Source organism: Artibeus jamaicensis, unplaced genomic scaffold, assembly GCF_021234435.1.
Source record: "Artibeus jamaicensis isolate MK-2021 breed Jamaican fruit bat unplaced genomic scaffold, CSHL_Jam_final contig_1803, whole genome shotgun sequence".
Classification (NCBI taxonomy): domain Eukaryota; kingdom Metazoa; phylum Chordata; class Mammalia; order Chiroptera; family Phyllostomidae; genus Artibeus; species Artibeus jamaicensis.
In genome coordinates, this window is record NW_026521356.1 from 3,465,319 (window position 1) to 3,490,348 (window position 25,030).

The 25,030-nt window shown below is 50.3% G+C and overlaps 1 protein-coding gene across 2 annotated transcripts in view; it reads left to right on the plus strand.

Moving 5' to 3' along the window:
* Positions 1–25,030, plus strand: part of BTBD9 (BTB domain containing 9) — a 463,365-nt gene that overhangs the window by 426,972 nt on the left and 11,363 nt on the right. For both annotated transcript variants that reach the window (XM_037146205.2, XM_053671066.1), the window contains exon 10: positions 12,292–12,370. In XM_037146205.2, coding sequence (XP_037002100.1) covers positions 12,292–12,370 — 79 coding nt within the window. The remainder of the gene's footprint in view (positions 1–12,291; positions 12,371–25,030) is intronic.

Here is a 25,030-nt window from a genome sequence, read left to right on the forward strand (position 1 = left end):
GCAAGCCAATAAATGTTTCTTCTTTAACTCCTTGGATGTTGGACTTCCATACAGTTCAATTTCTGGCTGTTCTAGTTGGTTTTTATTTTTAAATTTGTTGTCCTTCTTTTGGTTGTGCAAGGAGTCACAGCGTGTCTACCTACACCTCCATCTTGGCCTGAAGTCCCATAACATAAAATCCATATACCTAAAAAACCCAGCTATGTTGGCCAGCCTCATCAGAGAAACCAATGAACAAGGTTCCTGAGTGGGGAACAAGATGGGAGCTATTGGGTTGAGGCCCTCAGATAGCCTGTGACCTAACTGGTGTTGGGGGGGCTCTGGAGGGACCCCTGACGCTGGAGCAGTAGGCCTATGGCACATTCAGTCACCCCTGGAAACACCGCAGGTTTCTCCCTCGTGCCTGCAGTCTCTTGGAGGGGGTGATGGTCAGCAAGGCTAACGGTCGTTAATTGTAAGAGCCAACTGTGACAGAAAGCCTATTAGAAAGAACTTCTCTTCAAAAGACTTACCAGACATTTAGAACCGTCTGCTGGTTTAAATTTGAGAGGGAAGCCATTAAGCCTTGTAAGAAATGCCAGACCACTAATTTGATTGAGTAGGCCGCCCGGCTTCTACACCACACAAAAGCTCTTGTTCAGATATGGAGATGTGCACGGGCGTGGGTGTGTGCGCACACCCACATACACCAACTTCCCATCACCAGTTGTGTACAAACATGAATAGAGAAGCAGGAAGAAGCAGGAATTTTCTTTTTTCTGCATGATACTCAAAACCATTTGAGTTTGTAGCACAGCTGCTGCTGCAAGAGAGAAGAGTACTTGGCCCCAGAGTCTGTTTATGTGTTTGAGCCTAGAAAGTGATTTTTGTGGCAAGGAGCTCTGAGTGAGACCGGCAGAGTCAGAGAATGAGAGAGAGATAATTATCTAAATTATGTTCGTGCTATTATCGAAGACGAATATAGTTAAAATGTAATTAAATATGAAGGCTAGCAGGATGTAAGCCAAGCTTTGGAATGCTAATCATCAATTACTGCACCCCCTTAGGGGAATTGAGGAGCGCTCTCTGGCTGGGAGTGGGAGCAGGGGCTAGGGGATGGGGACTGCGTGAGATTTGGAATATTAACATAGCCTCCCCTCCTCATGTCCCCCCACATACTCACTCAAACACTCCACCAATGTCCCTGGGACACATACCTTCCTGTAGCTGCCACAGGGTTAGAAGCTCTCAGCTCAGCTCATGAAGAGCTGGCTGGAGGGTCCTGACCTTTCTTTGAGAGGAAATTCCTCTAAAAGGGAAAATTATGCTATGGGCAGGAAAGGCAAGTGCCTTCACCGGTGAGGCCTGAAGTTGCCCTCAGCCACCTAGGTCCAACAACCCCAGGGGCAGGAGGAACCTAGGGGAAGGCTGAGCTGGACTGTAATTAGGAGGAAAGATGACCTGTGTCCACCCCAGGAAGCCACTCCCCACCGACTCATCTCCAGCAGGAGGGAGGGTGCTGCCTTGGCTGTGCATTGAAATCACCCAAAGAGCCCACGCTGGACTCATGCGGGGCCCACCCACAGATTCTGAGTTCCAGCTGGTCTGAGGCACAGCACGGAGTTGAGTTTTAGAAGCCCCACAGAAGCACCTGAAGACTGTCTATCAGCTGTTCCGTCCTTCCAGGAACCTCACTTGTACCTGTCTTGAGGCTATGAAGAGAACAGCGTAAGGAGATGAATTCTTTTTTTTAACCGAAGCATAATTTGTATATCAGTTCTCGTGCCAGATCCCCAAAGAATTTTGTGGTGGTGGGATTCCTGTACAAGAATTGGAAATTTGATTGATTCCATCTCACCACCGCCTGAGCTCTAGCTCTGCTTGGACCAGGTGGTTGGCGTAAGCTGGCACAGCAGCAGGGCAGGCTTCAGGGAGCGGTGGGGGCCACTGGAAGCTTGAGGGCCTGAGTCTGTCACCTTTGCCTCAGCTCCAGCCAACACTGTCTTTGTGGAAAAGAGGATCCGAAGATGCCAGGTCTTCTGGTTTTTTAAGAGAAACCAAAATTTTGTATTTCCCTTGAAATCTCCCAATTTTAAGAGGCAGCTAGCTCAAATTTTATAACCAGCAAAATGTCTGCAAGCCTCCTATGTGTGACCTTTGCTGTCAGTAAGCATTAGGCTGATGAGCATGATCACCAATGCTGGTGACTCCTAACAAGCTGTGTTCCTGCCACCTCAGGTCTGCGGTCCAGTTAGACAACTTGGTGCCAGTTTATCTAAGCCTTACACATAGAAGACTCAATAAATACTTGTTGAATGAATGGGCACACAGGATGAATAAGTGAGCCTAAATTCCCTGTAAATCAGGGCAGTGAGCCAGTTATAAAATCTGGTTAGGGCATTGTGCAAGACAAGGCAACTTCCTCCTGATGCCAGATTAGGCAGCAAGATCTGCACCCACGGCTTCAGAGATCTGGGGACTGGGGAGCTCTCGGAGGAGGTGAAAGGATCTGGGCTGAGTCCACAGCAGACTCTGCTGCATAGACACCCTCTCTCTGCCTCTGGAGCAAGGGAGGGAGTCCCCAGGACATGCCAGGCTGGGAGCCACCAGGGAAAAGCACCCAGAGCCCAGTCTCAGGGCTGTGACAACTCGAGAATCCCCGCCTCGCCCAGTGTTGTGGAACACACTCTCCCTCCCGTGCCCAGTCCATAGCACGTCTTTAGATATGATTAAAGAGATGGCTGCTCTGGTCCTTGGCCCATTTCAAGGGCGAGGAAGACAATAAGAATAGCTTGCTCTGAGGGATGGCAGGCAGCTGTGGGGTCAGCAAGAGAGGCACGTTCATAAAGAACTGTCAGAGCGGTGGGTCTGCAGGCCAGTCTGGAGGCTCACTCAAGGCCACACGGCTCACAGAGGGTGCCACCCTCACTGCGTAAGCGCAGCTGGTAGGGAACAGCCTTTATTATTTCCTCCTTTTTCGAGAGTCTTTTTGGAAGGTTCAAGTTTGCCTTCCAGCCTTGCTTCCAAAGGTTGTAAATAAATCTGTTTCCCACGTACCCTTTCTATTCCTCATTGCCACAGGCTTTGCTCCCTTTGCTGGCTCTGCTTTTCTTTTATTTTCAACTTTCAATTTTTTTTATACTTTTATCAAAGTTATATATGTGCATAGTTTTAAAAGTCAAGTAGAACCACAAGGTTTATAACAAAAAGCAGCAATCTTTGCTTCACTCTTTTCTACCTCAGATCCCACTCTCCACAGGCAACTTCTTTCCTTTTTTTCCTTTTAAAAAAAGTTAATATTTTGAAAAGACTATACACTCAAAGAAAATGCATTTAATATGGTTTAAAAGTTAAAAACTGGGAGATTGTGAAATGTCTTCCTCCCACACACCTCTTCCTCCAGAGATCATAGTTGATGCCTAAATAGATGTGTGTGTTTTCCCTGTTTTTTATACCTTGAAGCTATCTAGAGTCTTGCCTCGACCCGGTGACTGGTTCTCTCCTCTCTCTCCTCCAGCTTGCTCTCTGTTTCTCTCTCCCCCGCCCTCCCTCCTTCTTCCTTCCCCCAGCCAGTTGCTAGTCTTTATTTTTGTTCAGCTGCTGGCCTTTCCTAGCAGAGATAGAGATGTACCAGAATTTACTTAGCAGTGTCCAGGGATGGGCATTGAGGTTGTTTCTATTCCTGTGCTCACACAACGCCGCTACAGGGTCCTGTTCCTGCTGTGTCCCCACGCTGTGAGCGCATCTTACGCCACAGCGATGTAGGAGGAGTTGGTACTTGAGGGGCATGGACATTTCAAAGGCTGCTGCTTGGGGGCGTGTTAGTTTACACCTTCCTGGGCATATGGCCGGTGCGTGAGTCCCTCCACTTGTCCCACATAGCATGTGATTAGACTTAGATCTGGGGGCAAACATGTCCATTTATTTTAGACCTTTCTTTTTCTTTTCTTTTTTTTAGTTTATACATTCATGTTTCTAAACTATATGCTTGTTTTATGTCTTAATTCTGTTATCAAAATTATCTATTGTCTTCCTACTTTGGGAGATAGGGATTGGGCTTTGTCGCCCTTCCCCCTGGCAAGTACAACACTCTCCCCCCTCCAGCCTCCCGCTCTAGTTAGAGCGGCGTTTCTCTTGGTATCATGTATCACAGCTGCTGGCATGGCTGTGTGACTGTTGTTCAGAGCTGAGCCACGTACTGTGTTACGGTCACCTTTCTTTTTCCATTTGTTTTTCCTATAGTTAAAATCTCTTAGTATTATACATGTGTGTACACATATATATGTGTATATATGCATATATTACAAATATATGCATATATTTCATTAGTTTTCTGTGCACTTACCACTAATTCTTCCAGCTGACTTTTTTCAGGGTGATACAAATTCCCTGAACCTGCCGTAACACCTGCTAAATCAGTTTAGGTTTGCCCCACTTGAAAGTCCGCGGGGAGCCCCGCCTTCCCTCTGCGTCTGGGCTGCTCGCACTCCCTGGAGTCACGCAGTCCTCCTGCAGCCCGTCACCCAGGAGCCCCACCTCTGTTCCGAGGCGGAGCCTGTTTTCTGCATTCCATAACTTTCTCTGCCTTTGTTTAATACTTTTTTTGGTGGAGTACATTTCCAGTAGTTTCTTATGAATACAGTGCAAGTAAATTTTTTTGAAATTTATGACTGAAAGTTTCTTGGTTCTACCTTAATACTTGATGATAATTTGGCTGGGAACGAAGTTTTCCCTCAGCATTTGGACTGAAGGGCTCCATTATCCTCAGGCTCCCGGTTTCTTTTAAAAAAGTCTCGTTGATTCTGGTTCCCACATCTTTATGTTGACCTGCTTTCCCCATTTTCGAGAAGCATTTAGACCTTCTAAAGTTTCTCAGTACTACACTTCAGTGTGGGTGTTCTCATTTATTGTAGTGGCCTCTGTAACTTGGAAACTTACGCCCTTCGTATTTGGGAAAATGCCTCATTTTACTATGAAAATTTTCTAGCTCCTATCTTCTCCTTTCTGTTTCCGAAACTTGTAACTGGATGGTGGACTTCTTGGTTTGATTCTCTCCTTCTCGCTCTTTTAAAAAAATTTTGTTGATTTATTTGAGAGAGGGAGATTTGTTGTTTCACTTACTGACACATTCATTGGCATGCGCCCCAATTGCGGCTCGAGCCCACAGTCCTGGCCCATCAGGAGGACACTAGCACCGACTGAGCCATCAGGAGGACACTAGCACCGACTGAGCCATCAGGAGGACGCTGGCACCGACTGAGCTACCCGGCCAGGGCTGACTCTCAATTTCTCTTCTCTCTCTCTTTTTCTTTCTTCCTTTTATCTTTTTTCTTCTATTTTCTATCTTTTTGTCATTTTGTTTGACATTCTGGGAAATGTCCTCAGCTTAAGCTTCTGTTTTGTTGAATTATTTATTTTAAATCATAGTTTTAATTTATAAGAGCATTTTCTTGTTCTCTGAATACTTCTTTTCATATTATTTTATTCTTATTTCAAACATGTAATAATACTTTCTCTTATCTTTCTGGACAGAGTATAGGGTTTTTTTCTGAAGTTTTATTCTGCTTATTGAATTATACGTATTTCCTGAGTTATTTTTTTTTCTATTTGCTTTTGGTCTCTGTCTTTCATGTTAGAGTCTTTGATGATCCTTGACTGGCTGTTTACCTTTAAAAGAGGCATTGAGAAAGCTGCCTGGGAGCTTCTGTGTGTGGTTGGTTTTATGGGCCTCACTGAAGGTCGTCAGACGGGGATCGGGTCTCCCTGGGGGACCCCTGCCCACTTCTTCAGGCCCCACTGGCTGCCTCCTCTTCCTTCACTGGAACACTCTTCCAGTTCTGCGTGGCTATTTTCTCCTTTCCTGTGGGTCTTAACTCAGTTGCCTGGTACCAGAGAGTACTTCCTTGAAGATGTTATTAAAGGCGGGCTCCCTGCTCTGTCTGCTTACAGGGCTCTGTTTTTCTCCGTAGCCCTTCTTTAACTCAGGTGAACGTTTGTCATTCTCTTCCACTGGACTGGAAGCCTCTTGAGGGCCGTCTGGAACAGGGCCTGCTCCATGGGAAGCACTTGATAAATACTGATGAGAAAAAGGGAGGGACAGAGGGAAGGGCGGTGGATCAGGATCTCAAGGTCTTTCCTCTCGGGCTGGTCAGTCTTCTGCCTGGGGCTTAAGCCTGGAACATGGCGGTCTGAATGCCCAGGACTGAATCCCAGTTGTCCACCTGGGAAACTCACCTTTGTGTGATCCCTTGCTCTCAGCCCTTGTAGCATCCCACCCTGCCGTGCCTGGTGCCCCCACAGTCCAGACCCTGTATGTTCAAAGACTCTGTCCACTGCCAGGTGGCAGGGGGCCCTTCTGAGCTGGGTTGGGCGGAGGACAGGGGAGTTGGAGAGTCCACCTGCTCCTTTTACCTGCTTTCAACTGGTGCGCTTGGTTCAGCCTCCTGCACACCCTCATCATCAGAGGTGGCTGGTGAGTCAAGGACACAAGCCTTTTCAGGTTCTGCAGGGTGAATCCGCCTGCTCCCGTGTGTTTTTTCTTTGAGGTGTTGGTGCAGTTAAATGGTAACATCTCCTTATCCTTTCCCTTTCTGTGTCTTGTGCTCATGTGTATGTATGTGTGTTGTAACACATGTATTAGATATGAAGCGTTTATTAAGTTTCCTGCCTGTGTTTTTAGTGGAGGAAGCAAAGATTAACCCATGTGATTAGTTTGCCATGTTTCATGCCAGTTTGGCCCTGGCCAAAGGCTTTCTTGTCTCCATCTCCGCACTGTTCAGCAGGTCTGCTACAGAAAAATTCTGACATTCCCATTCTCTTGATAGTGTAGGCAGCAGAGTCATGTATTTTCCAGAGCCGAAAAGACCAGGCACCCTTGGCACAGGATCCCCAGTGTCTCTGGAGAAGGCAGGGCCAGGTTTAGGCTGGGGAGCCATTCTCAGTGGTCCTTTCCCCTTTAGCCCTTAGGGGCCCGTGAGGCACTGTCCTTCATCCAGAGCCACTCACACAAACCCTGCACTTAAAGATGCTGACGTTCCTCCCCCACCCAGCTCCTCTCCCGTCCTCTGCTTGCTTCCCACAAAGGCACAGCTGTCTGGAGCAAGCGGCACCGCCTGGCAAATCCACACCCCCACCAAGAGTAACTCCACCTTTCCCCCTAATTTTTATATTTGCTGTTTAGATAATTCTACCTCTGGCAAATTCTCACATAAACACAGATGTGGTTTTAGTCCCTTTCTTTTTCCTCTTTCTTTTTATTTATTTCAAGAACTGTTTAAAATACAGGAAAGATTAAGGAGTAATATAACATTCTCTTGCAAACTCGTCCCCAGAATTGACTAGTTAATATTTTCCACATATACTTCAAGCTTTTTTACTTAATCGAAGAAATAAAACATTCCAGTTAATGCTGAAGCCTCCTTTGTGCCCCCAGAGCAGTCCCATTCCCCACCTCTCCTCCAAGACAGCCACAATCATGAACTTGGCACATGTCCTCCCAGAGCACTTAGAAGTATTCACCAGCATGTATGTTTCCATGAGTAACCTATGTACAGATTTGTGTGCGCGGTCCCACACGGGACGTAGCATCCTCTGACTTGCTTCCAGTAACCCTTGTGTTCTGGATCCCTCCGTGGAGTGTGTGGAGAGAAGGCACATCTGCCGGTCCTCCTCCCTGGCTCCGTTTTCCCTGTGTGTGAATATGAAGACTTACTGCGAGCAGCCAGCAGTTACGATGCCTGTTCTCCATGCCAGGCACCCTCTGTTTGCTCGTTGAATTCTCACCCCAGTTTCACACAGCGAACTGAGATTTCAGAGGACTGCCATTCAGCTGAGGTCATCTTGTAATCCACCGGTGTAGGGAGGGCATGCTCTCTAGTCCTGGAGTTGCGACGCCCACACAGGGGGAGGTGCTGTAATGCTCTGGGATTCGGGCGTCAGTGCCCCAGCCCCTCAATCATTTGAAAGTTTCTCCCGTGACCTTTGGTGGAAAAAGCACCAACCAACAGTCATCAAATCCGGCTTCTGTGGGTGGCTCCACACCTGTGGCTCTGGGGTCCTGACAGATGACTTACCTTCTGTAGCTGCCTCAGTGTCCTGCCTCTGCAATAGGACTGCAGCCGGTGCCCGCCTACCGAACAGACTGCGTTCGGGACCCAGTGAGAAGGATCGTGGCTGTGAAGCACTTGGGAGCGACCCAGCGGTCTGCAGAGGGCGGCTTTCAGGAGGGTGGGCCGCAGCCCCCTCTCGTATTCCTTATCGACAGCCCACCTGCCATATTCCAGCCACGTCCCCATGATTTTATATTCATTACAGCATTTAATCCTCACTCCTCAAGCAGCAGCGCTAGGGAGATTGTTTTAAATTTCTTGCATTTCTAGCTTAATTACTACTATGGCAACAACATCATTTTTTAGCTTCATATATATCATACTTCAGCCTCCTTGTGGCTCAAGTTAAGTTTTATGGGTGGGCCTGGGAACCCAATCAAAATGTATGGCTACATTTCTCCGGAAAAAAATCCTTTTAAGCTCGAAACAACTAATTACAAGGGAAGTTTCGGAACAGCACCAGTTCGTGAGGTGGGACCACTGTATTGTGTACACTGTCTTCTAGTCAGTTCACAGGAGGGTAGCAGGTCTCCCCACAGACATTACAAACTTCGTAAGGGCAAGCAGTACAGCTTGTGTGCACGCCCACGATACCTAGCTGTTTCGGTCTGCCTCCGAGAAGTGGGTGCTGATCAGGGTGCCTTGGGTTCCCTGGGGACCTCTGCAGTCATTAAATCACACACTGTCACCTCGATGCCTCACAGGTGAGATCCAGGAAATCAGTGTGTCTTGTCCAGGTTCATGGAGCTGAGTGGTAATTACAGTAGTGATCGATGGTTTACATTTGTGAATGTACAGGACAAATAGCGCTCCTTTCTTATTAATACAAAATCTCTTATGACAAAATCAAATTTGTAATTCTGTAACATAGCAGTATTACATTCAAGTACTCCATGTGACATTTTAGGTGAAATGTTCAAATTAAAGCTATAAGTTATTACACCTGTATTATCCTAGCAGCTATACTTAAGCAGGCGTTACTTCTGCCAGACCCTGTATGTAATCTTCACTGAAATTTTTTTGATAGTTACTGTTATTATTGGATAAAGAGACTGAAGTCCAGAGAGGTTAAGCAGTTTGCCTAAGGTCACGGAGCTAATTTCACTTTCACAAAAGTGAAATACACACTTAGACAGCCTGGCTCCAGAACGCAGGCCGTCAGCCACTGAGCCGTGCTACCTCCAGCCCATGAAGGACCAGGGTTAAAGCCTGCTGTCTCAACTGTCACCTCAGGGGTCCTCCCAACTGGAAATATCTTGGGTACTGGTACTGTGATGGCATTTTCACTTCATGTCATGTGATCGGTACCAAAGCCTTAGGCAGCAGTAAGGTAGGCACTTCTTAAAATGATTACATGTACTCTCTATCAAATTCAAACAGTATGAAAGTACAGTAAATGTCTCTTGAAATTCTTTTCAAAGCTGAAAACTTGATCAGCATTTCAGCCAGCATTCCTATTGACATCTTTGACTTCCTAATTGTGTAGATACATGTTTACAGTGTGATGTGAGTGGGACCTCCTTCTGTAACCAGGGGGTGGCAGCATGTCCCCCAGCACTGGACACATGAGGAAATTACAACTCAGGAAAGGGGACGGACTCCTGTGGCAGACAGCCAGTGCAGGCCGGGGCAGGACTTCGGGCTGTGCGGGCGTTTATGGTTTTCGGGGTAGTGCCCACAGCAGAGACTGCGTGTGCCCTTTGACACCCGCGGCTCCTGTTCAGACACTTCCTCCCAGCACCTCCCTCTGACCTGAGTGGGTGCCGTGCCCCCGATGCTGCCTTACCTACCACAAAGAGATCAGAGTAATTGTGAGCAGGAGAACTTCTGCAGCACCCAGCAGAAATGGCATGCCAGCTTTTGAGCAGGCTGAGCATTGGTGGCAGCGCTCCCGCCCTGTGAAAGCTCGGCCCCGGCCGCCTTCTTCAAGGATGCACAGTGAACGCAAACGTGTCTCAGACGTGACGGTGACGGTGACGCTCCAGCACCGCCTTTCCCATCCAGCAGCGTTCAAGGTCGTTTTGAAGCAGTTGAGAGGAAATGGAATCTGATATTCGGGGAGGGAGAGATGCTCATTACCTCATTCTACCTACCTCCTTATTTCCTACTGGTACCTTGGTCTTAGGTTTGGTATCCAGTTTTGCTGAAAATGAAATCATCTATTCAACTCTCTCAGGCTGTGTTAGTGAAAATGAACTCTAATGTGATTAGATATTAATGTAACGTAATGGAGGATTGGTATTCAATTGAAGCCTTGGGAGCTGATTACTCCACAGATGCTCTCTCCTCCTCAGGCTCCTGCCCTGTCTCCCCAGCAAAGCCCCCAGCCCACTGCAGAAGCCTGGGGTCCCGTATGTCGGGGGAGAGGGCAAGAGAGCAGCAGCCAGTGCGAGGAAGGCGGCCGGAATGAGACCTCACTTGGCTCCCTGGACCTCTGCCTCTTCCTTGTGGGAGGGGCCGGGTCCTGGAGGCTGAGGGTCCTGCCTGCACTTTCAGAGCCCCCAGCATGTTGTGAGGACCCTGAGCTTACAAGTGTCAAGTTTCACCTTTACCTCCAGAAGCACTTGAAGATTTTTTTTGATGGGCCTGGGGATAGAAAGCTAAGAGTGAAACCTTTACCCCCTCCACTCCTACCCCCCTCCACCCCAATCTTTTTTGTGACAGACTTGGACCTAATATCTGTCACTGGCTGTTGTCACTTATCCTAGTCCTGTTTCCGGTACCTAGGGGAGTGGTCTGAGAAGCAGGGACATGATGGGACCTGGCGCCCTGTGCAGTGTGCGCCCCTCACGCTCCCAGACCTGCTAGAAGGACGTGAGTCTGTCATGAGTTACACAGCTTGGCTAGGAAGTGACAGCTAGGCCTGTGTCGAAGCCCCACAGGGCCTGCCTGGCCCACAGGCCACAACCTACCCAGCAGGTTCCCTGAGGAGCCACGTGGGTTGAGAGGAAAACAGCCCCCCGCCGAGAAAATGGGCCAGGGACGAGAGCTCTGGAGGTGGTCAGATGGCATCACCTTCACGTGTGAGTAATAGCGTTTTTACAAGGAGAGTGATTTTTCTTGTGCTGTTTCCAGAAAACTGCTTTCAGAGGAACACACTCTGCACACAGGACGGTAACGACTTTTTAATGACCCTGAGGGGCTGGTGTCCAGGCAGCAGTGGTTTGGTCTCAGTGGGCGGCTCGCAGTGAGACAGGATGGGACACCTGAAACCAAAGAGGGAAAAACAAACCACAGATGCATATATTTTCTTTGGTAGCGTTACTTGGTAATTAGACAATTACAGGAAACAGCTTCCCAGCAGCTGGCATTTCCACTGTGTGCACAGAGGAGGGATGGCAACAACTGCGAACTCCTCACATTCATTACAGAAAACAGTGCTGGCGCTTACAGTCCTGGGTGCCTGCGCTTCCCCCGTGCGTCCGGGGGGGGGAGCTGTGGGCGGTAAACTGAGAGCAGAGCTCCTCCTCTCAGGGCTTGTTTAAGGCTGGTCTTTAAATGAACTGGCCTAGGCCCTGCTGATCCTGAGGAACTGCCTTTGAATATTGGGGCTGCTTTGGGGCCTACCCAGAGTCTGGGCGTCTTAAGAATAAATCACCGGGGGGGTGCATTGGGGTCAATAGGGAGGGGTGGGAAATGGCCTCGTCCTCCCCAGATGCCATCATTGCAGGGCAGGGGGCATGGTGGTCAGGCAGAAGAGCTGGGGTTTGCACTTCGGTGAGTGACCCCACTTCTCTAACCAGAGTGTGGGACTCTACAGCCCTCCCCGCCCTGCCCACAGTCCTGCCCTGATTGGAAACTCCTTCCCTCCCGGAGCCCTCCTGTGAAGCCCGCACCCTCGCAGATGTGGCCGTCCAGGCAGCAGCCCTCCGCGGTAGGCCCCGTCTCACAGAGGGGAAGGTGTGTCTTACGAACTCCCGCCAACCTTGATCTCTTTCCTGTTAGGCCGCACTCTGTTGTGACGGAAGCTTGGTCTGTACTTAGCGCTTGCTTGTGGAAAGCTTTATAAGAAACCACCTCACCTTCTGTAATGAGACTAGGGTCTTATTATTTGCTGCTTCCCTCAGCCACACATCAGGTGCTGCCTGCCCCCATCCCCAGCCCCTCCTGCAGTGTGAGCAGAGCAGAGGCTGCGCAGCCCTTCCCTGTGTGCTCAGTTACCTGTGCGGTCTAACCAGGCAAATGGCTGTGCTTCCTCTCACAGGTCCTGGCAATCAGTAACTTTTGAAAGACAGCCTGCCTCCTTCATTCGAATTGTTGGAACACACAACACAGCAAATGAGGTAAGTGTCTCCTTTCCTAGAAGATGCTGTGATACTTCGTGATGCACAGGTAAATGCTACACCCCGAGTTAGGTGGAACTGTTTGTCCTACCCACTCATGGCCTGCTGCCGAGACAGCTTGGTACAGGAGAAAGCCCACCTCTCGCACAGTGGGCATATCATCATTTCCGGATGTCTCTTCACTGGCCAGTGAAAACCAGCTCCTGTGGCTTTGCTTACTCCTCCTGCCTCTGTGGAACTGGCCACCACAGGGACCCTGAGGGGCCAAGTGTCCTGTTGTTGGAAACCGCTCTGCCTGGTTTCAGGAGTTGTAACTACCCCTTATGGCTAAGAATGAGCGAGCAACCTCCGGAGTACGAGCCACTAAGGAGACAAAGCTTGTCTCTGCTTCATCCCCCTGCCCCCAGTGCATGGTCGTTTAGTCAGAGAAGGTACGACTCCTCAGAGGAGGGGCAACCTAAGCCAGACACCATCACTTGGGAGGCCACCATGGAAGGACTCAGGGGGCTGCAACGAAGAGGGAGTGATGGACCCTTGCCCTCCTGGCTATTCTGACATAGCCCGAGTCCCCATGCCCTCTGAGAGAAGCGCTTCCTGGCTCTAATCCACTTAAGCCTGAAAACCTGTGATGGGGGAGGTGGTGCAGCCCCTTGCCTTGCTAGAGCGGGATCCAGGGTGATTGGACATAAGAAAGGATTCTCAAAGTCCTGTGAAGCTTGCTTTGCTAAGAGTGCTTTCATTCATATGATAAGGGTCTGAGCAGGAAATGAGTATGTCTCCCAATGTTTCTGCAACCCCCTTTCCTGACAGACTCTGACTCACACTAAGCCCTCAGATTTCTTTGAAATGTTCTCTACTGTTTGATCCTTGCCGCCTGTATTCCTGTGTATTACAACCCAATAAAAGCCACTGAAGAAGGGGCTCCAGCCTTTCTTCTCTGAGAGATTGGCCGCCTCTCCTTCCCAGGCAGATCATGTCTTGGTAGTGTTACTTTCATCTGTGGCGGACGGGGGGACTTTGCAGGCAAAGTTGCCCCCACACCCTGTCCTCAGAGTCCTCCATCCTCCCAGAGGACAGTTACTTCAGAGGTTGCTTGGCCCTCTGAGGTGGTGTTTAAGGAACCCCAGCCCCACGGGGGCAGTCACAGTGCACAGTTGCTGGTTTGCTGTCTGTCTACTGGGTCCCGCGCAGGCTGCACAGAAATGTCTCTGATGGAGCCCCTCCCCCCAGGCCTGCTCCTCCCCCGGCCCCACGCCGGGCTCCCAAGGACGGGCGGTCGTCCCAGCAGGACTGTGCCATTTGTGGACGCTCCTTCCACCTCTGGGTTTAATGAGGGAAGAGTGGGCAGGTTGTTTTCCCTCATTTTTGGCACCGGAGGTCAGGGTGGCAGTCCAGTGAGATGCCTGGCCCTCAAACACTGCTGCGTTGTTTTGTCTGGAATGGAAATGACTCAGAAAAGGGCACTGGGCTCCTCTGCATTGGAAAGGAGGAGACAGTGCCTACAGGGCTTGCAGAGACCCAGACACCGAGTGTGAGGGAGGGCGCTGGCAGTGACCGCACCAGGACAGCCAGCGCAAACCAGGATGGACCCAGGCACGCCTGGGCTGCTGTGTCCCCAACAGTGAGGGGTCCCGTCGGGCTCACAGAGGCCCCTCAGGGTTCACTCGCATGATTTCAGGTTAGAATAGCATCTGCTTTGATTGCGAGTGTAAAATAATCAATTCATAGTTCATTCTTAAGACAGAGAAGGCTGGTGTCTAGCCAGTTGCCACACTGTCAACTTAGTCTGCTCATCACTTGCTTTTGTACAGACGTGTGTTTAGTGTGCACCTCTGAAGGGCCACTGGTTAAAGACAGGAATCAGGAGGAACAGTAAGGTTGAAACTTCAGTGGTAAGGGAAAGGCATAAAAATAATAACCTTTCTGCGGTTTTACCTTAACGTGGTCCCTCTCAGACCTGTGTGGACCAGCCTCCTGGGCAGGCAACCAGGACACCTGCATGGGGTTCCACGCCCAGAAGGGGCCCTGTGCTGGAGGTGGAATGCACTCCAGCACCATCTTGAAATTCTTAGCAACTTTACTTTTGATGTTTTTGTTTATAATGGAAACCCAGTGGGACAATGAAATACCCACCGGGATCTTGGAGCCTCACTCTCAGGCCTGCCTCCATCCCCTCTCACCTTCCCAGGACAGGCTCTCAGCCAACCACTCTGGGACCCTCAGTGCCTCTCCCTCCTCCACCTGCCTCACAGTCACCGCCTCCCTCCACTGCGATGGGAACTGGCACGTTTGCAGGGGTCAGGTTCGGGTAGGAAGCGTGGGGGCGTGGCCCCGGCACCTGTGTCCGCCCTGGCCAAAGGGCTCCTGTGCCCAGAGAGCGACACAGTAAATAGCAAATGTAAACCCCGTGATAGGTCAGAAGAGAGACTGGAAAAAGGCTTTTTGAGTAAGAGGTTTCTGCGTATTACACAGCCAGTCTGAGATTTGTATGTTGTGTTTGTCAGATCAGGATCTCCAGAGCACATCAAGGGTTTCTCTGGTACTATTGTGATATTTTATCTTCATTTTGCCTTTTTAGTGTTTAGAATAAAAATGATACACCCCTACAATGTGTTTCTTGCAGAGAACTTGTAAACAGAAGCTGAAACTCTTCTCTTACCTCTTTAAATCAAAACAAATCTGAAAATTATAAAAGTAAACCAGCTGATGATTTTTAAAGGATGAAATTAAAGAATTCTAAATAGCAGTTCATAAAAGTGCTTTTTTGATGATGTAACAAAAGTGCATTAAAATCTACGTTGTGATACGTATAGGATCCCCATATTTTTTAAATATTGACAGTAAATGCCAGTCTTTTTTCCCACTTAAATTTATGTTAGCTAAAATGAAATACTTTTTATTTGCAGCCACTTTTTTCTTACATAAAACATTAAAAAGACTAGATTTTTCTTTTAATTCCTAAGAGGGGCTGTGCAACTATGTGTCCGAGAGAAGAAGCCAGTAAGTCAGAGGGTGCTGAGCGGCCCTGCAGCGAGTCTCGGGGTCCCCGCCCTCACTGACCAGAGGGAGAAGGACTCCGCACCGCACGGCCCTGAAGGGGGCGCGGCCTTCTCTCCCCGATGCCTCCCAGAGCTGTCTGTGCGAGGGCCCGTCCGCCTTGGACCAGCCAGCTTGAATGAGCCGGCCACTGTGATCTGTCACATTTGGCCGACGAGCAACTTGATCAGCTGCCTTAGTGAGTCAGCTATGGATCAGGAAAATAGGTTTCAGTGTAGTGCTGCCCACTGGGAAACATCTTAAGTCATTAAATAAATAGAAGCCGATCCTGGATCGTAAGGCAAGATCCACGAAACCTATTGTTCTCAGAGGACACAAGATCCCAAAAGCCCTGGCTGGGCAGCTCAGTTAGAGCAGCAACCCCACGAGCGAGGTTGTAGGTTCAGTCCCATCGGAGCTCGAACAAGAATCAACCAATGAGTGCATAAATGAGTGGGACAGCAAGTGGAGGTTTGTCTCTCTCTCTCTCTCTCTCCCAAACCAATAAAAAGAGGCACAAAAAGTTAAATTTCACTGGGCGTCAAGCATGCAGCAAACCGTCACAGAGAATGTTCTTTACTGCAGCATACTGGGCTCTGGGACGTCATTTGGAAGCAGTAACATCACCTATCTCAGGCATAGCAGGAATGTGGTCAGTAGTCAGTGTGGCAAACAGACGTGAGGGGCAGGGGCTGTTTTAAGGGAAGGGGGCAACTTGGTCGGCAGAGGCAGCCCTGGAGGAGCAACCAGGTGGCGCAGACGGCCAGGAAGGAGGCTGGGGCAGAGTCGGGGAACCAGGGTGGCCTGGGGGCCAGGACGTGCCAAATCCCGAGTCCCATGGGTGCAAGAGCCATACCACCCGGTTGTTGGAGTTGGAGAACCCTTGTCACTGTGGAGGGCATGTAGAGGGGAGGCAGGGTTTCCTCAGTGTCACTGCTCGTTTGCCAAGTGGCATCAGTGTCCTCCCCTTAGTCAGAGGCAGAGCCCATTTCCATGTGGACACTGCATGTTCAGCAGCCCAAGGACTCAGGGCTGGTCTCAGGAGCATAGCTGGTCCTGGTGTTTAGCATGAATGTGAAGCTCGTCTGTGTGACAACAGAGAGAAATATGGCTGAATAACCTGCCACATCTCCAGGTATGTCTCTTTTCCGCAGGTGTTGCCCCATCCAGAGAGGGAGGGTGCAAGCAGGGGATGGTAGGGAGCATGCAGTGTGGTGGCTCCTGGGAGCTGAGGAGCATTCAGAAGAGATGGAGCTGGGCTGTTCTGGCAAAAGGTCTGCACGGTACCTAAGCGGTCGCACGACCAGCAGCTGTGCGAGGGTGGCAGTGGAAACCGCCACCCTGACTTTCAAACATCTGTCTGCTACTGGAGTAGTAGAGGCCTCCCAAGCCAAAGCAGATACAGATTTCCTGCCCACTGCAGGTATGCGTTTGTGTAGCTCCAGCCGCCAGGCCTTCCTGCACGCAGGGCTCCGCATCTCTGCTGCATGTTAATTTCCCTCACGCCTCCGGATCGGGGCAGGAGCCAGCTCGCAGGTGACGGCAGCCTGGGCAGTCTGCGGAGGCTCAGATTTCTTGATCCTCTGTTTTGGCATGCCTCTGATTTCCCGTGGCATTTCATCCCTCTCCTCTGGGAAGTGTGTGTCTGCTGCGGGCATCTGCCTCTCATCTTCCTTTGTGAGCACTGCAGCAATGAATTTGTTTAATGTTTCCGCTACCTTTATGACTTCTGTCAGAAATTCCCTGACGCTTGCCTCTTAAAGATGGCGCCACTTCCTTCACGACCTCCTGCTCCAGTGTACTCGGGGTCCTCCTCGTCCTTTGCCCTAACTTAGAACAGTTCCCTTTCATCCCCGTGTGCATGTGTGTGTGTGGTGCCCTGCTCTGCTCTGTGCGCCCCCGTGCTTGGCATACTTTTCACATGTTTCATGTTTCTCTCCTGTACTCTCAGATGCCTTTTTGCACATCCCATGCGCCCACTCGAGAGGGCTCTTCTGTCGATCTGCCACACTCAGCACTGGATGGCAGACACATGTCAGCTGTCTTCACCACAGCCCCTCGCCCTGCTGTCCTTCAGTTGTTTTCACTCATGTGCTTCTCCCCAGTACCTGAGCCAGGAAGACCTGTCATGGCTCCTTCCTCAGTCTCTTCACGTGGTGTCTGGGCCACCTGCCTCAACTGTTGATGGGCTCTGAGCTCCACAGGAGGCATTTCTGCCCATTTTCTCCTGTCAGGAAAAGGTTAGAAACTGGGCCTCGTCAACAACACCACTAATGTCACTGGATCCGAAGTTTCAGCTGCAGTGACTATCACAGAGCCACGCTGGTTCTGATACCACACCACTCACAGACCCTTCATTTCATCTCATTAATTACCATAGCCAATCGACAAAGGCCACTCCTGCATCCTTAAAGGGAGCAGGCTGGACCCACAGGAGGCCTGTCTGTGTAGACCTATGAAAATCAGACAGTGTATCAAAAGAAATAGAAGTTATGCTTGTTTTTGTGTGTGTGTGTGCGTAGGCAGCCCCAAGGGTTAAAAAGGACTGTAGGAAAACCAGCTCGGCAGCACAGAAAGACCGGCTCCTGCCCTCGAGAAGGCGCGTGAAAGCCTTTGCCGAGTCAATAACAAAGCCAAGGATCGTATTGATAGTCTGTAGCCAGCTCTCAGGGTTCCATTTACTTATTGAATTTATGTAGCTGAGGAGAGAGGCCGTGTCGTGTTTATCTTCTATCCCTGGCACCCAGAATGGCCCTGGCGAGTGTGCGCACAGAGCACCTGCTGGCTGAATGAGCGCGTGGATCATTCCGTCTGTCCATCCATCTCTGCCTCTCCCCATCAGTCAGCCAAATAAAGGAAAGGATTTAGTCATTCAATTTCTCATCGTTCCAAGGCAGGGTTTCTGTAGTCACACTGACGAGTTTCTTAAACCAGAAACTTTTGTAAATGGAAAAATATGCATGCTAAATACCTCAGCATTTCCTACTTTAGGAGATAATAATAAATTATAATAACTAATATTTACTGAGCACTTACTATGTGCCAGGCCCTATTTCAAGCCCTTTATATTTATCACACCGTGTAATCCTCATGTGAAGTAGGTTCTATTCTCACTGCATTTAAAAAATGAGGACACTTAGTCCCAGGCACTAGTGAAGCTGAGGAGCTACAGGCAGTTCTCATCAGTGCTGTGGCTGCATACACGGGTACAGTTACTTTGGAGAACAGTTTTCTGCCACGGTTAAGCATGTGCAACCCGCCCTATGACTAAGCATGTTCACAGCTTTCCGTAATCTCTGCTGAAACTCTTACACAAGTTCAGGATTCAGGAACAGGATGCTCACAGCAGCACTATCCATACCAGACCTACAGGGCTTCCACCCGATGGTGCAGCTTCCAGAGAAAGGACGAGCAAAGTGCATCTGTGGTCCGAGGGGGCCACCATCCAAGTGAAGGAAAGAAGCCAGACAAATACAAAAATATATGTAGTAGGATTATATTCATACAAATGTCAAAAACAGGCAAAACAAAGCTGTAACATTTAAGATACATATACAGGTGGTGAAAGCTTTTTTTTAAGCAAAGGAATGATTCTTCTTAAAGCCAGAATTGTGGTTTCCTAAGGTGGGCTGGCTCGAATCGGGAAGGGCCATGCGGAGGGACTGGGGCCCCAGCTGTGTTGCTGGTTCTTGACCCAGGTGGGGTTTACATGCTGTTGTATAGCAGTTATATGCTGTACACACAGTAGGCATTTCGTGCACTTTTAGTGCATGGTTTTCGTGATAAACATTTAGCTTTCAGCAAAATGGGAAAATTGGTGAGGAAACTGAAGCTGAGCCGTGTTAAGTGATTGGCACAAGTCTCCCCACCCCCTGTGAGTGGCAGAGCTGGGATTTGAACCCTGCCACTATGGTTCTCATGACCCAGGCTGCTCCGTCTCCCAAAAAGGCATAATAAATAGCGAGGCAGCACAAACAAGCCCAGCTCTGCCATGGACACATCACCAAATCAGACCATGGTGAACAAGTAGCACCTGCGGCCGGCTTGTGCCACATCTAGGAGACAAACCAAGGCAGGGCCCTTCATCGTGGGGACCGCAGGTCCACTGCCGAGAGCAGTCAACCTGTGTGAAGGGGACCTTAATTCTAGTGATGGTGCGAATGGCAGTCAGTGTCCGAGACCAAAGCACAGTGCAGTATGTTTGCAGCAGAGGCTGGTGTGGATGGGCGTGGGCCAGGAACCGGGAGGGGCTTTCCTCGTCTATAACGGGTCCGGGGAGCCGTGAATGAGGTGTTGCGGGAGGGTTTGGGAGAGTGAGAGGGTGGCAGACCCCTCCTCCCTGTTGGATGCTCTGCCCGTGCGCCTGCTGCAGGAGGCTGCACGCAGACCCAGCGGCACCAGCAGATGGGAAAGCCCAGAAGCGGCTGCTGGAGCTGCCCTCCAGGACCACTCAGTGGGGCCTGCGGCGAGGCAGTTTATTTACAGGCTCTGTCAGGCCAGCGAGTGGCCGTGGGCTCCCAGTGCCATCCCCATTCCCTTAGCAACACGTGGCTCTAGTGAAAAAAAAAAATAGAGGGATATGGACTTTGTTTCTAGATAAAAACAACCAAACCTCCTTCCTGGCCTGGTAATCAGTACTTACTGGACCCCAGCCACTAGGTCTGATCACGTCCCTCAGCTCCCAGAGGATGTCGCCCGCAGTGTCTTCCAGAGGAAGCCCTCGAAGCCCTGAGGAGGCACCTCTGTTCCGTGCTGGCTTTCAAGGCCAGAATTCCCAGTCAGTCAGCACTCGGACTGGCCTCAGGCGCAGAGACTGAGAGAGCTCACGAACGGGCGAGTCCTTCCCTCTGAGATCGGGACCTGCAGAGAGAGATGCAGTTCCAGCCCTCAGACTCCCTCTTCAGCCAGGAGAGAACCCCATGTCGAGGGTTGCATGTGACAGTGACGGGGAAGGGGTACTGGCAGATAAAACGTGCTCAGAGTAGAAACAACTGGAACCAGGTTTGAGACGGCACCTGGGTGCCCTGTGCTGTGTACAGAGGCAGAGGTGGCACTGGCAGGGGCAGGACTAGGTGCAGGCCGGGGAGGGGGTGAGCACTGGAGCAGCAGGTACGAGGGCAGGTGGGCCAGCCTGCGTCGGTGAGTTTGCTGACAGTCCTAGCAGGAGGATTTGCCTGGACCCCACTGCGGTGCAGTTCTCGATGACAGGGACAGTGGGATGGCATCTTTGTGTCCAGCACACAGTAGCCTCCCCCAGTAAGTCAGACTGGGCCAGAGTTTGGGTACAGGGTTCTGAGGGAAATCAGCTGTCAGGACTCACTCGTGACCACCTGGATCCGAGGAACAAGGGAGAAGAGAAGATCACACCACGGCCACCGTCCCTGACCTTGGGGAATGGTAGGGCTGTGCTGGCTGTGAGGAAATCTGGAAGCATTTATTGCAAAAATAAATAGTGGGGGGTGGTTAAAGGTGAGCCATCCAAACAAAAGTGTGAATTTAAGGACTACATGTGCAGATAATGGTCAAGGTCAGCTGCCTCTGCAGAGTCAGGCTAAGAAGAAAGGATCTAGAAGTGAGCCTGAGAAACAGCCGTGATGCACAGGGCAGGGAGATGGGGAGGATCCGAGGCGGACAGACGAGTGTGCGGAAACCTCGGCGCTGGGGCCAGCCTCGCCCCCACCTGCTGCTGTGGTCCCTGGCTCCCAGGACACTTGTATTTAAAATAAGGAGAGTGAACTGTGTCTTAAAGGTTCCTTTCTAGTGAGACAGGAAAAAAGCAGAAAAATAATTTGTGGCATAATGATAAAAGATCCTTTTGTAGCCATCTTCATACTTAAATGTCTATTATGAAAGATTTTATCAGGAAAAGAGAGGGACATGACACAACAGCGAGTACATGTCATTGTTCCAAACACTCCACAGTCCTCTTAGGCCCCATGCACTGGAGCAGCAGTGACAGCTGGCCGAGGAGAAAGTGCCGGAACCTGAGCAGGTGCCGGGAGCCTCTGAGCAGTGAGAGGGACGGAGACATCAGCCGTGGGGATAACTCAAAGGGGGGCCCACTGCCAAGCCCGCAGGTGGGGCCAGGCCCGAGATCTCCATGCGGCTGGAGCACGTCACCCGGCCGAGGCGAGGAGCCGCCCAGGACGGCCTCCCCGGGAGCCTGGGGCCCCCGCCAGGCTCCCCTGATGCCTGTCCAGCAGGGGAGGGGCCTTCCTAAGGCCACGCCCACCACATGGGCCTGGAACTAGGACATTTCCCTCTTTGTTTTTCAAAAATAAAAAGATATTGTCTATCACTTCAGGGCCCAATTAATTGAGGGGGCGACTCGCTTTCCCTGGAACTCTGGGGTGTGCACGCACCAAAAGCAGTGTGGAGTTCCGGGGCTGCCTGGGGGCGTAGTATTGGAAAAGCTCTTTTTTCAGAACCTTCCAAGAAACGAAGTTTCAGTTATTTGTGGGTGCCCTGGCCTATGTGAATATGGGTAAGAAAGTTAACACACAGTTGTCACATATAAGCAATGTCACCAAGATACTATTAGGAATGCGTACTGTTCCTAATAGTACAAAACTCTTTGGGTTTCCTGTCACCCCCAGCAGTACTGACTGGTGTTGCTCACAATCTAAAGTGAAAACGTTGTGGGTTGTTCAGATGTCCATAGATAAAACTTTGGTTTATAAAAAGGGTTATTTTGTTGGAAACACTTGGCCTTCATTTTCGAAGGGACAAAAGTAGAACCTCCCTGCAGTCCGTGGGGCCCGTGCTCCTGAGAGAAGTGTGAGAAAGGTTAGCGCCGCCCACACAGGATCCCCGGTGTGTTGTGTGCGCAGTGGGTGCGTGGCGGCACCGCCACACCGGGCGGGTGGAAGAGACACAGGACGTCCTCGGGCTGGTGCCACTGAGATGCCCTGTCCTTGCGTCTGACTCACGGGCAAGCATCACTGAGGCGCAGGTATCTATTGTAGAGACACGTCCCCTTGTGATGTAGATTGAAATCTTGGATCAGAAATCCTATTTGTATTGGTTGGCATGAAAACAGCCAGTAAAAATTACTCAAGAGAAACCAGAAAAGCAAGGTAGTAGAGTCACTGATCACCATTTATTAAATTTTCCCAATTTCTGCTGTAGTTCACAATGGACTCTTAGGCCAGCATGGAAAAATTAGCAGAGGCTTCTCTGCTCTGAAACACCTTGAAGGCATGTCGAACAAATAGTGCTTGGGGAATCCTGGTAACGGAAGGTGCAGACAGCGCCAGCGGAGGAATCGGCAGAGTCACCAAGAAGGGTCTGCTACACCCACGTGCATCCTTTCCAGGGCTCAGGGAGAAAAGAACGCCCCCGACTGTCTCAGGCACGTTGGGAGTGATGGCTCCAGAGAGGAAAGGCAACGTGATTCGAAACAGCAGCTTAAAAAAGGGCACCGGATGGTGACTGGGGCTGTGGCGGATACATACACAGGACTACATTCCAAATTAGCCAGCCCCTCCCAGGGGACGGATCCAGAGGCCATTGAAGCTGGTTCAGCGAAGGTGCCCCTTTGTGAGCAGTGGCAATCAAACAGGCTGATGGGGTACATGATTGGCTGAACGGGGAAGGGAAAAACGGTGCGGGGACTGTGGTAATGGTTTTGCATAAATCAGTAGTGTGACTCTGCCCTGTATGCCTCATTCGCTTTTAGTCACATCCTTTCCCAGTTGTACTGCAGTGTTGGGAAGGTTCAGAGGAAGGAAATTGAATCACAAAGCTTCTGAGGAAAGAGAAACTCAGGCCTTGGCTGTTCCACCTAAGAGGGAGGCCTACAGGTGTATGGTGGGAAGGGGAGCTTGGGGTCTACATTTCTAGATGCCCCCCAACACCTGTGGTAGTGACAACTCCTCCAAGAATCAGCTGCTCCTCCAGCTTCCTGCAAAAAGAGCAGAGGCACCCCCTCCCTTCACGCACCTCCTCTGGGGCCCGGCCCCACTGCATGGCCACCAGTGAAGGAACCAGCTTCCGTGGGCTGGGCTTACTTTCTACCTTTGCTCCCAAGAACATTTTCAAGACCAATTGCAGGCCCCTCTCTGGGTGCCCATTAGCGATGGGTGCACATATGAAAGTGCCCGGCAGCCTGAGGGAAGGAACTCTCGTCTTGCATGAGATGATGATGGTGAGGTTACGTGGCCAGTGTTGGCTTTGCCGTGTGAGGTGCAAGGCTGGTGGGGTGATTGTCAACCGAGACGACTGGGCCAGCACACTGTTCTGTGGAGGGGTGAGCAGAGCCTCTCGTGGTGTGCAGGGCGGGTGGGGGCAGGCTGCAGGACCCCAGACCTTTATCGGGAAGTATTCCCTTCATCTCTTCCACCCCGAGGGCCACTCCCTACCGCACCCCAGCCCCACCCCCGTCTGCCTCCCTACTCCTCACAGCCTGGTTTACATGCCTCTTTGTCTCTGACCTCCCCCTTCCAAGCAAAATTAATTTCTAGGATTACCAAACACAATCCTATTATAATGCTGTTAGAATTTTCTGTGTGAGGCAGGCGTTCAGACACAGAGAGAGCACAGGCTTGGGAAGTGCTTGGCCCAGAGGTTGAATCCCACCGTGGGTATGAGCTTGGGCGTGCTGCCATCTCCCCTGCTGGGCTGGGGGTGCGGGGCCTGGTCAGTGTTCCTGCTCCGTGAGGTCGTAGGTTTCAAAAACAAAACCAGAGAAAGGCTCTGAAGAGGAGATGAATCCTCAGTGGCTGGCTGAGCGAGCGTGGAACCCCTTGGGGGCCCCGCTGCTGTGACCTTCACTTCTCGGGGGCCCTGCAGCCTGCCAGCACCTTTCCCGGAGAATCTGGAATCACCAGGGGCCTTTTTTTCCCCTTCAGTCTCACTAAGTCTGCTCTCAAGTTGTGTTATTCTTTATTTAAAAATGAGTTTCCTGTTTATCCAAAATTGCCAAATTCTGCATTTCATGTATTCACCTAAAAATAAAAGGCCTTTCAAAGTGAAAGGCAACAGGCATTTATTTGAAATCAAAGAATAGCTAATAGGGAAGCATTGCTTCAGGCAGAAAACCAATAATGTTCCAATTAGGAGACATAGCGAAGGTGTCTGTGAGGAAGGGAAGGGCACGGTCACGGTGACAGAGGGGAGGCCTCTCCGTCGGTGCAGCTGCCATGGGGGCACTTCGTAATTCTCATCAGTTTTTAAATGTTCGGTCCTGTAGTCTTAAGTCTGGTAGTCAGATTGTCTGCTTTCTTGTGACCTTTGCAAACAGTTCTTCTGGGCACAATGCTGCCTAAGGCCCAGTGAAGAGGTTATTTTGCCTTGTTTTAAAATCTCAGACATTTGAGGCATGAGATGTGCCAGGCACCCCCTCTCTCTGGGCTGCAACTCCGGCTCCATTCTAAAGTGGCTCGGTTTATATTATTATGCTTTTTACATGAGGTTTAAGTGTTTGTCGTTATCTGCTTTCTTTCTTTGGGCGCTTATAGTATTTTCACTGTATATAAGTATTCCTTTTGTACTATTTTAAATTTAAGGAATATTCTTTGCTAAGGGTCTTCTCCCTCCAGAGTACCCAGCTCCCTGCCCAGACCCAGCCGGGTCCTCATTGTGTCTCCGAGGCCCGGGCTTTGGCCTTTTGCTTCCACTGCCCCT